The sequence below is a fragment of the Lissotriton helveticus genome, chromosome 10 (assembly GCF_964261635.1).
Source record: "Lissotriton helveticus chromosome 10, aLisHel1.1, whole genome shotgun sequence".
Lineage (NCBI taxonomy): Eukaryota > Metazoa > Chordata > Amphibia > Caudata > Salamandridae > Lissotriton > Lissotriton helveticus.
In genome coordinates, this window is record NC_136071.1 from 618,781,010 (window position 1) to 618,793,530 (window position 12,521).

A 12,521-nucleotide genomic window follows, 5' to 3' on the forward strand; every position below is an offset into this window, starting at 1 on the left:
AAAGAACTGTGCGGAAGCAGCAGGGAATGCGGAAAAACTGCTTTTGGGAAAGTGGCCAGAAAACGAGGCCGTAAGACAATGTACAGCAGAGACGGACAAGGTAAATCCGCTACCTTGAAAGACAAGCCCAGCAAGGGCTGCCATTGAAGCAACAACACAAACACCATGCGATAGCAGACATACAAGCGTGCACCCAAGTTTGCGCCAATAGTAATAAGCGTGCAGCACAGCGGCTTTTGTCCCTGGCGCAAAACGAGAACAGGGCGTCAGTCGTGAAAGAACTGCGCCTAAACTGAAGGGAACAAGGGCCAGAGAGACAGTGGCCATCAAAAGAAGAGCAGCCATCATAGACAAGAGGATCACTGTAACGCTGAAAAAACAAAGACCTTCTCAAGGCAGGCAAGGTAGAGGCCGCAAGGCAAGGAACCCATGCCGAGGCCTAGAAGCACTACAGACAACTGGAGCCAATTGCAACCGAAGTGCAATAGAGCGATACCAACGGGAGGATCGCAGCAGAAAAATAAGACAGCCTGACCCCCAGAAGAATGTCCGTGAGGAAGACTCCATAGGAGCGTGTTAAGGCAGTAACCCAATAGCCAGCAAATACCCCACATAGGGTAAGTCTCAACCCCTGCGAGGGGGGTCCTCTTGGGCAAAACACACATTCAGAGGAGTGGAAGGATGACAGAACCAGCCATCCGGCTGTACTGAATGAATACTGAAATGGAGGAACAACTGCTTACACTATCCGGGCACTATGCAAGAACCAAGGTTTGTATATATATATATATTTTTGTTTATCAAATCAACAAGGCAACATCTTATGCAGAATAAAAAAACATCACAAGGCAGGAACTCGTGCCTCAAGATTTACGGTAGCCCAGACAAGAGGCGGAGACCGCCGAATCCGCGCAGCAGTCAAAAAGGTCCACGCCATTGAATGGCAGATCTCTAAGAGCATCCTGAACATTGTCTGGGAAACGACTGTCGCGCAACCATGCATGGTGGCGCAACGCCACAGACCGAGCAAGAGCCTGTCCCACTGAGTCAGTTGCTTCAAGGGAAGATCGGAGGGAAAATTGCGCCATTCCCCTGCCATCAAGCAGAAGGCGAAGTAATTCTGCCTGCGACCCATCTGGAATAGAAGGATGAAGGTTCTCGACCAAGTCCCAAAGAGCAGAGGATGCGCGTGCGAACACTGGCAGAGGCAAAAAGCTGGCGACCACATGTGTCCAACCACCTAGACTCCCTGGTGGGAGGTAACAATGGCAAGGTGGAGGAAGACTGCAAGTCAAAAGCCACCTGAACAACTAGGCCCTGAGCTCTAGGGTGAAGGGACAGGCAGAGTGGATCATCCGGGGCAGGACGGTGTCGACGAGCAATGGCCCGATCAACAGGGTCACCGGAGGAAGGCCTCATCCGTGTGCCAAGCATGATGTCAAACAAAGATGTCCCAAAGGGCAGCAAAGGCTTCATGTGGAGAAGATCCAGTAAAGGATCAGAAGGCAGGGAAACCACAGGGGGCTGAAATCAAAGAATAGCTGCCGCCCAGTGAATAGCCCGTGCGTAGGCAGCACAAGCCTCAGGTGCCATCCAGGGAGGAGTCAATAAACCATCGGTAGGAGACGGTTGGAGACTAACCCGTCCACTAGACAACAAAAGTGGAAGAGCCGGAGACTGATCTGAAGGCCATGCAACACTAGGTAGCTGCACCATGGACTGAAATTACTTCAAATCTGGGGAGTCCAGAGGAACGTCAACCTCTTGCAAAAGAGGAGGCACAGGCGCCAGCACCGGCGTAGACCGACGTCCGAGGAGTCTGGAGGAACAAAAACCTCATGCACAACCTCCAAGGGGGACTCGGCCTGGGCGCCAACGGACATCGACCCCGCTGCAATATTCGGGGTGGAAAGACGTTGACAGGGCGTCGAGCCCGGCGCCGCCTCCGACATCAGCACAGGAAACCGCGCAGGGCTATGCGGTGACTGAAGGGGTGGGCTGGACAGGCGACTGAAAGGGCCCTCTGGGCCGTGTCCCATCGGCGTCATATCGGCTCCATGCACACAGCTGGAGCGGAGGACGAATCCACCGGCGAAGACCAGACATGAGTGCCTTCCACCTCTGTGGGACCCGAAGGCGAACCAGGGAGAGGGGAAGACTCAAAGTAAGAGTGGAGTGCTTTGGAATAAGCCTCCATTTGGGCCCGCGTCGCTCCGACTCCCGGAAAGGGAGAGAACGGAGGAGACGACTGCCGGGCGTCCGTGCCTGGCAGGGTGCAAGAGGAACGGGCGCCAGCGTCAAGCGTATGGGAGTTAGACCTCTGCGACTTAACCTTGTGCTTACCCACCTCTGAACGACATCCGCAGGAACGACCTTGGGAACGGGGCCGATCCCGAGATTGAGAGCGGCGACGTGAAGGTGCAGGACCAGACAGCCGTGCGGCCGCCAATTTCATACGACGCTCCCTCAAGTACTTAGGTTTCATTCGTTGACAGGCGTCGCACCCTTTGGAGTCGTGGCGCACTCCTAGGCACCACATACAGATGCTGTGCGGGTTCGTGACAGCCATCTGACGTGCACAGGTCCCACACGCCTTAAAGCCCGAAGGCATTATACACTGCTTCGTGACGCCGGAGGCTTCGAGAAAGCCCGAAAAACAGGCCAAGGTACAGCTGAATGTCCAGGACCCGCATTGGGATGCGGAAAAGAAGAAAACCGAATTCAGCGTCCGGGAGGGGCATATATGGCTCCACTGAGGTCATGTCCTTGGACAACGTCAGGGCGGAGCTGTGCGGTGCCGCCCCGGCGCGCAGCGGTGCTGCTGCAGAAAGTTTTCCGGATCCAGTCTGATGCCTGGGGATATTCGAAGTTAAGGGATCTGCGGCTAGATGTCTCTTTCAGATTGAATAAATTAGGCTTGCTGCAACGAAACTGCAAAATGTTGCCCCCTACAATCAAACACTATCTGCACAGTTCAGCATGGTCCTCACTGGGCCAGGGGTATAGGGACGAAGTGGTGCATCATCAGTTTGGCTCACACAGTGATAAAAAAAACTCAACAGAAGACTTGGGATCCTGTGTGCAAAAAGTAAAGAGTAGGCCTGGGCTTACACCAAACTTTAAACCCCACTTCTTTACAGGGGCTACCAAGTAAGTTTGCAGCCCAGAACTGGACCTAGGAGCAGTACTGTTAATCAGTGCTTGGCAATCTTTTACATCATAAGCTAGCCAGGACTATTCTAGGTTGCACACAAGCAGTGCAGCAAGACAGAGAAAGGCAAAGGACAAGGCAGAAAAAATAATTATTAAAAAGGACAGGTGTTGCAAATTCCCAAACGTCATGCAGAGGAGAAACAGGAGACCCTGCCAGTCTACCTGGAAATTCATCTGACGCTGCCAAAACACATTTTAAGTATACTGAAAGTCAGCCAAAACTCTAAAACCCTATAGAGGATACTTGAAAAACAGTAAGTCTAACTAGATGTGATCTGCTGAAAGTGACTGAAATAGTAAATGAAACTGAAGACGTGCGCTCCCAGGAGAAGGCAGTAAACAAACTAAAAACATGCAATAAGATAAACATGTAAGACCAGCCACATACAAAACAGTGAAGTGCAGCAACAAAATGAGAGTGGCACATCTGCCTGAAAAGAATGGGGCACCAATACAGAAATACTCTTCGTTAAGAGCAGACAATAAAAATGATCTGTAAAGGTCTTTCCAACCTACTTCTCCAAAGAAAAGGGTTATCACATACCAGTGCCGATACTTTCACCAGCCGCACCAAATAAAGTTCTTTAACTCTCATAACTGAACTGATATTCAATAGACACCAGGAGGTAAGACTGGCTATAATTTGAGGGGGCAACATTTCTCTTCTTTACAAACTATACATAACAATGAAAAGACAAATGAAAACAATTGAAGGTGTCAAGAGGAACAAGCATTTACAATGCAATGGTTTTGCCTTTGTTAAAGTTAGAGCTATTGGCATTGCTCTTGACATTATTTTTATTAATGTTTTTTTTAACATAAATAAATGGCATTGTCATTTACAATGCCACTAGCTTTATCTCCCGCAAATGACACACACAGAGCCCCCCCCCCACACACACACCCACACAGAGCCCCCCACACACACAGCCACACAGAGCCCCCCACACACACAGCCACACAAAGCCCCTCACACACAGAGCCACACAAAGCTTCCCACACACACAGCCACACAAAGCTTCCCACACACACAGCCACACGGAGCCCTCCACACACACCCACACAGCACAAGCAGGCAACAGGGGCACACGGAGGCACAAGCAGGCAACAGGGGCACACGGAGGCACAAGCAGGCAACAGGGGCACACGGAGGCACAAGCAGGCAACAGGGGCACACAGAGGCACAAGCAGGCAACAGGGGCACACAGAGGCACAAGCAGGCAACAGGGGCACACAGAGGCGCAACAGGGGCACACGGAGGCACAAGCAGAGTCCATAAAAAAAACGGCTTTTATTTTGAATGTGGTACTAGGCCTTATGGGTGTGCACTAATTTCGCTTCCAGCACTGACATTCATTACCTCTTTCACCAGTTGTTACTCAGTCTATACGCCAAAATATTGTTGATTCTGTCTTATTAGCTCAAACCTGGAAATTCTCCATGCTGTCTTCCTAATTCTTTACCAATGGGTATTTACATTTTGTCTTCGCCTATTGCTTAACCACTGGAAATACAGACAACCCAATTACACAGAGACAACCACACTACACAGATGCACCCACCCCTGCACAGTACCACACAGCCCTCCCTACAGAGGCACACCACAGTGCAGACACACTAATGCAGAAACTCTATCATGCACAGACGTTCGCATGTACAGACACACAGATCCCCTTTAGACAGAAGTACATACTCCCAGTAGGCTGACACACACACACACTCACCTTGAAGACAAAGATACCCAGATTTCAAAGCACACACATACCCTGCTGCACATGCATACACGCACCCCTGAAGTATACTTTCAAATGTCAAAACTGGGCATTTATACACATACCCTGCTAGAAAGCCAAGGCAGGATGTAGTAGCCAAAGACAGACGTTTTCACATTCTCAAATATAGTGCGACACTGGAGTGGTCCACATCGCTCTCCGACTCTGAAACTCGAAGCTGGTTGCCCAGTTCCAACATCGGCAGCTCTTGTCGGTAAGCCACATCGTCTCCAACTGAATAGTTTGGCATCATTTTCAAACAATATACCAAAGAGGAAGGGTGGATGTTGGGATACAAACCTAGAGTACGTGGAGCTGCGCGCCGCAAGTGCTTGAAGAATGTAGGTTCGGTGTGGAAATATTTCCTCGGAGAGTTTGTGGGCCTTGGTCCAGCAGTCCTTGTCTAACAGCACCAAGACCTGCTCTGAAGCGACGGAAAGCAATGTTTTAAACATGCGTTCCAAAGCAGGAAATGGCGGCCACCAGTGAAAGGCTGAGAGCCCTCGGCTCGTCCACTAGAGCGGGTGGGCCCTCTCAGCTGCAGCGAGCAGGCAGTTCATGGGAACCACTAAGCGTGCAGGCCCCGCATTCCGCGATTGTCATATGTGCCGGCACCAGGCCCGCGGAGAGGCAGGGGAGGGACAGGGCGGAAGTAATGAATGCTCCCGGGCTTAACCACTGAACGGCAAGTATATGGAAAACAGGAGCTGTAATTAACACACCAGGCACTGGGAAGCAGGGAGGGTTCAAAAACGGCGCCATATCTTTTCATATGCAACTTTGTGCATTCACAGCCGGTTAATAGACACTATTTTATACTCTGAAAATAAATGTCAAAAGAGCACGTGCTAACAATGGGAATACATGAAGTTCCTAAAATCACAGCGCAGGTGCAAGCACTATAGCCTTAGCTGTAATTTATAGAATAATATGCCACCATTTACATTTTATTCTGAGGCACTTAAAGGTAAGGCTTCGGGAGGGCAGTTGGGCCAAGGGGTAGCATGGGGCACTTGTCCCAGCTTTTAGCTGAGTTGTGACATCACAGGCAAATGATTGGCAATAATAACAGGCTCTAGGAGGCGCTCCACGGATCACATCTGCCGATTCTATGCGCTGTAAGTAACCGTCGGTACTATGAACCAATTTATTAGTGCTCAGCCAACCTGGGAAGGATAAAAGGTGGAGTTTGCCTTACCATGACTCAAACCGACAAGAAAAAAAGTATATAAATTGCAACGATTCTTTTTTTTTAATTTAAACATTAGCTATAACAATCGATTAAAAATAAATTGTAGCAATAATGCTAGACCATAGAAACGACTCTTGGGGAACATGTGAAAATCGGGAATCTTATTTTAAACATCAGAATCTCCAAAAAGTGAGAGGAAGGTCGAGTGCAGAAGTCCCTAGGAGGCTGATGCCGGGAAAGGTGTCAGGGTTTTGTCCGAGCGGCGTAAATTAACAGGACATAAATTCATTTCCGCCTCTGGAACGTGGCATCCGCCGTTCACGCGCATTTGAAGGATGCGTGTCTACTCGGTCTAACTGACCCTCGGCTTTCCCCTTTTAGCTTCTTCCGGACCGAGCCTGCAATTTCCGGAAACTTTCTTTCTTTTTTGCCTGCCTGGCTCTCGTGGAAAGAGAGCAAGCGCCCCTGCTGCGTAGGAATGTTTACATGTAGGAGGAGTCGCCCTCGAACGCCTTTGTCCCAGAAAGGATAGAAGGTATGGGGCAGGGTCAGTAACCGTGCATGAACATGCGCCCCTTGGTCGGGGAGGTTTCGCCTCACAGAAGATACGTCTCGTTTCTGTGTAAGAGGCTGCCGTAAAAGTGGACTGCCCTTGAATGAGAGGGGGGGGGGGCGTTGCTGACAGTGACATCCAAGGATGGAGAGGTCATGAGACATCCTTGTCATGTCCATGGTCAGTTGAGCTCTGTCTCACAGACCATGAACCTACTTTATTAAACTTTTACCATGACCAAAGAAAGGCTACGTAGAGTTTTATCCCAGGAACTTGCAGTCTAAAGAGTTTTAAACAAAGGACACATTTAGGATAATATTAAACCTGTTTAACCTGATGGAAGAAGTAGTAATGCAGGCCCCGTATGTTAGAGGAAGGTACTGGTGTCTGGTGTTACTGTCGGAGGACAGGCCAGTAGAGCTGGGACAGACAGCGCAGCAGTGGCATGCCAGACTGGCTGAGCCTCGGGTGCCACTGACGCTGGTCATTAACTGCGTCAGCCCGTGCCTGAGGTGCATCATCAGAGCTGTGTGAATAATAACAGCAGGCAGCCCTGTGCTTGAGGTGCATCATCAGAGCTGTGTGAATAATAACTGTGTCAGCCCATGCCTGTGGTGCATCATCAGAGCTGTGTGAATAATAACAGTGTGTCTGGATGCCCCCATGGCCCCCCGGGGACCGGTTACCCATGCACGGGGAGGAGTGCAGCTTGCCCAGCACCCGCTTCCCCAGCTTCTGGGCTGCCATCGGATGGAGGGGACAGTGAAGTGACGCGCCTCTGTTCTTCCGGTGCTAGTTCTCGAGGTGCCTGTCCGGGCTTTAATCCAGTGCAGATGCCCGGTACTTTATGAACTGTTGGATATTGCTGTGGAAGGAGCACAGCTGAGTGCAAGGGCTAGATGAGGGCAGTCCGGTGAGGAGGGCGGCGTCCAATAAATAGTCCGGGTGTAGTTATAGTTAGGTTAAAGGTACTGTGTACTGAAGGTGTAGCCTGAATACCACGCAATCACTCTATGTCGTCATAGAGTCCTGCTCGTGAAGACGCTATGAGTGTGCGCCCAAGTTTACTCCTCTGACCCTCCCTAGCCCGCTGCTCTATCCCAGAGCTCTGTTCAGCACTCTCATTGTGGTCTGTTCCGCAGCCTGTATTTATAAAGCCCACAGGCTGGAGCGACAGGAGGCGGCGCCACTGGGTCACAGCGCGATCCTGCTGTGGACTCAGCTCAGCTGCGTGTCGCATTTTAGGACACCTAGTTTCATGAGAAAACGGTGAAATAAATAGATAACGAGGAAAATATTGTCAATATTAGGAAATGCAATGGGGGGTCTGGCGTACCTGTCAAATAACGTGGAAATTATGAGAAACGGGGGGAGGGCGAATGAAAAGAAGACCCTTTCGACCACAATTAGAATATCTATAACGACGGCCTTATCTATTCTTCAAACACGCTCGATCTAATTAATTACAACTTTTACATAGATTCCTCGCTGACATGTTTAAGCAGTCTGGCTCAGTTTCACACACCCTAGATCTTACTACTATACTCAGCACGTAGTCTCAACCTAAAGTCTCACCTAAGGATGCAGCAGACTTGATGTCAAACCCACTAGGTCGCATTGCTAGGGTGAGATCCTCAAACCTTTGAGCACAGTCACGATCTCAAGTACTTTAAGTCCTGCTCAGAGTTAGCGTATCTAATACCTTGAGGCAGTTTCAGTCTTAGCCAACTTTTGGCTTAAAACACTCAAATTGTACTTAAAAACTATCTGGGATCTCTGCATTGGACAAAGTCCTACTGTGTATTCTGGTACTCACCCAGTCCCTGGCTCGATCCCAGCTTTCTCCCTTTCAGCGTAGTGACTACTCACGATGTGCCTCCTACAAGCGTGTCAACTTGAGTAGGGCAGTCCAGGATTGCGTCAGAGGTATGGGGAGGGAGCGGGGTTTCCATTGTGTCCTGCAGCAATAACCACTCTATCTGGCGTTAGGGGAGGGGTCACATTCAGAGGTGCGCATTTACGATATCCTAGCAATGCGCTCCCACCTCCTGGTGTTAGAAAACCAAGGTCACAAGCGACAAAATACATTACTTTTTGTATAGAATGTCGAAAGTACAGGAAAGCAAAAGAATAGTGTACATACACGTTTACAAGAAGAAAGAAATACTGAAAGACGTGCTAAAATATTATGCATGAATTCAAAATAAATACAGAGATGCGTTCCGACTAGCACATATTATATCTGACTCGTTGATCTCCAATATATCAAATAAACGAAAAACAATCTGAAATGCCAGCCTAAACAAGGGTCTACAGCCAGTGTTACCGACTGCACGTGAGTGTATTTCCCATCAGCGAAAGGGATGCAGTTGGGCATCTGCTCCTACGGTCTCATGGACATACCGCATTCTCTGACTGACGGAGAAATGGTCCAGTTGTTGGAAGGAAAAGAAAGCACTGAAAATGACATAAAGAACTCCGCTGTCGGAAAAAGTGCTTAAAGAGGAGGTCAAATTAAACGGGCGCGAATATCTCTGCCTTTATAACAATAATTTACTGAACATGTGGTGCGCGTTCGAGGTGGCTTGGTGGTGGTAAGTCACAGCCGACCGCCACGGAAATAACACCTTTCCATGCCATTGACAACAAGCGGGAGGGGGCGGGAAAGGGGGGTGGAGAGACGCAGAAGTGCCGGCAATGCCGGACCAGATTCGGGGGCGTTCCCGGCTTTCGGCTGACGTCGCGTGACGTCGGCAAAAGCCAAAGAATCTCGGGAACGCCCCCGAATCTGGTCCGGCATTGACGGACAGGCCCCTCGTCCAATGGCTAGGCTCCATTTATGGAGCCAGCCAATGAATGACGAGGGCCGACCCAAACCCACACTACAGTTCTCATTAGGTTTTCGCCTGCGCGAAAAAGATGCGCAGAGCGCATCTTTTCGCCAGGCAAAACCTAAAAAGGGGTCAACAACTGAACAAAACAGCAGGAGAAAATATGGGGTGACGCAACACATAGGAAAACGTACACTTCTGTTAAGCTTTCTGTAGGGTTGAACAAGCATAGGGCTTTGTCAAGGTTTGAAAACAAGAAGCAAATATGTCTACATCCAATGAAATCTTGTTAACCATGAAAGAGTGAAAAAGGTACTATTGTGTTAGCGCTAAACACTGCCAGCTTGTGCAATATTACCTCACCATTATATACAATAACTTACTCATTGGCACATCATGCACTCTACACAGCTTACTGGCTATAATGGATATCAGAAAACAAGATCATGTGAAATCCGTGCCAAAATCGTTCAGCTGTCTCTTAGTGGAATCAATAATTTTAAATTATTATGAATAACTCAGAATGCCACATGAGGCAAAGGTCCAGGTTATTCACAAAAACTTGCCCCTCCCAATCTTTCATCAGTCACATTAAAATTAATTTATCAAAAATGACTTTAATGGTTCCAACATGGTGAAAAATCACATGACGTTCAAGGTTACAACGCCCTGACAATCAAACAAGCTTATTTTCAGAAAAAACATGTAAAGGAACTTTTCAAAATGAATCTTTAACTAAGAGCATTCGCAAGGGTAGTTCCTAAATAATAGTAGGTGTTTTTAACTCTGAGGTAAATTGTTATGGTAGACTCTGTTGAGGTAAAAAATGCTGAGAATGAATCATCTCTGTTAAAAGGTTTGCAACAAGTACATAACGCAATGCAGCTGAATGAAAGTGTACCAAACTTTTGTCAATGTTCAAAAGGTGAACTAAGTTCCTTCTCACTTCCGCTTGACTGGCTTGTAATAATATTGTCAAATAATTCTGTACTGAACATCAGACAGGATTTGATGTGGACCTTAAACATTTAATCCTAACATATGGAAGTTCACCCACATAGAAGAAAGACAAATGGTGGAAGGTGCTACCATCTTCAAGATTTCATGCTTGATGCAGTGCATTCTCAGACTGTTCCAACATCACACACCAAATCTTTACAGGTTTTACATTCATGAATTCCTCATACTCTGAAATGATAACTAATAGACATTTAACCGCCAGATATTAAAAAAAATATGATTATTTACTGCACAACTGGTTTCATACTATTTATATAAAGACAAAGAAAAGAAAGGTAAAACTAGACAGAGTCACAATAGAAAATTATTGAAGGTGCTCACTAGTTTAAGGTAATGGCTAAGCAACAAAACTTTACTAACTGATAAACATTTACTTACTCTGCGTGTTCTTTCAACATCCCCGCAAGGCAACCGCTTCACAAAATCAATACCAGTTAAGGGTGTTCCAGTTGGAGGGAGCAAAATGGATGCATCCATCATTAGGTATTCCACGTTCAAAGGCTTACTCTGCAACAACAAGACATTCATATGTTTAGAAAACAAAACTGATGCCAAAGACAGATCACATACAACTTCATTACAAGCCCAAAGTTCTTAACTCAGTCTCTATAATTATTTAAAATGAAAACTATCTTTGGCAATCCTACATTGTTGGTCTTTACAATATCCTAGACGCCAGGCCGGAGCAACCAGAAACTGATGTAACACTGTACCAGGGCAGGAAAAACTCAATAGGCTGTGGAGCTTCATGTGGGTACTATACAGCACAGACACAAAGTGACAAAATGCTACCGTTATTCATGGTGCATTATGTCAAGAATATCTTCCATATAGAAAGACGAGAAACATAAAAATAAGACTGAAATGAAGTGGTTGGAAGACGAGGAAACTGAAGCGGAAAAGGAGTATCTATTAGAAATAACCTTGTAACAGTAATATTCGGTTAGATAGTGTATGGTAAGTAAATTGTTCTTATGATGGATACTTCTAAATGCAATTTGCATACCTTTAAAACAGAGAGATACCTCAGCAGTAACTCCCAAAGGTGGGGGATCTGTGGAATGGACTTAGACCAAAAAGCCCTGAAGGACTGAACAGGAAAACCCCTTTTATTGTTGGACTTGGTTGTCAAGGTAGTAGTGTTTTGCCCACATCACAGCCTGGTAGTGCTCAAAGACAGGTACTCTGTGTGCCAATGCACGTAGCAGCCTTAGCACTAGTGGAATGTGCTCTTAATTCTTCCAGATGCATAGCATATCTTAATTCACAAGACTCTCAACCTAGACAGATTCTTCTAGACAATCTTTTACTTCTTCACCCCAGGAGAAATCTACAGAAAAAAGTCCTTTTGAGATCGAACTGATCCTCTCTATCTCTATTAAGTGGTCAGGAGTGAACAAGAAATTTGGTAGAGTGATGCATTGCTCAAAGTAGAGAGGAGTCACTACTTTTTTTTAAAAACGCTGCCTGCATCATCAGCACCAGATTGTCTGGAAAGAAGACGGTGCAATGGCAAATACACCAATAGTGCTTAAAGCTCCCTCATGCGACAAGCAGACGCAATCGCAATAAGGAAGACGGTCTTTAAGGTGCTAAGATGAAACAAGCAGCTATTCATCTACTTGAATGGTATACCCATGAGAAACGTTAAGGCCTAAAGAACCCACTGCGGTACTATAAATGGTTCCAGACTGAACATGTTTGTCAAACTGTTAATAAACAGCTATTGATGATTGGACAAGAATGCTTAGACCAGTAAACATAAAAAGGCTGAAAGGCCGGACAATAACCTTTGATGCGGCAAAGACAAAATAAATACAAATAAATCCAATAGTTTGGCTTACAAGGGGTCTAACTTGCAAACTCTACACCAGACCATCAATTTGTCTCAGCAACAAGCCTCGATGGACTGTGCAGAAGGGCTCTTGGCGGGAAGAATA

At 47.1% G+C, this 12,521-nt stretch overlaps 1 protein-coding gene across 3 annotated transcripts in view; it reads right to left on the reverse strand.

The window, feature by feature from the left end:
* The window catches only part of CLEC16A (C-type lectin domain containing 16A), a 654,120-nt gene that overhangs the window by 307,625 nt on the left and 333,974 nt on the right, over positions 1 to 12,521 (reverse strand). For all 3 annotated transcript variants that reach the window (XM_078663155.1, XM_078663154.1, XM_078663156.1), the window contains exon 17: positions 10,960 to 11,088. In XM_078663155.1, coding sequence (XP_078519281.1) covers positions 10,960 to 11,088 — 129 coding nt within the window. The remainder of the gene's footprint in view (positions 1 to 10,959; positions 11,089 to 12,521) is intronic.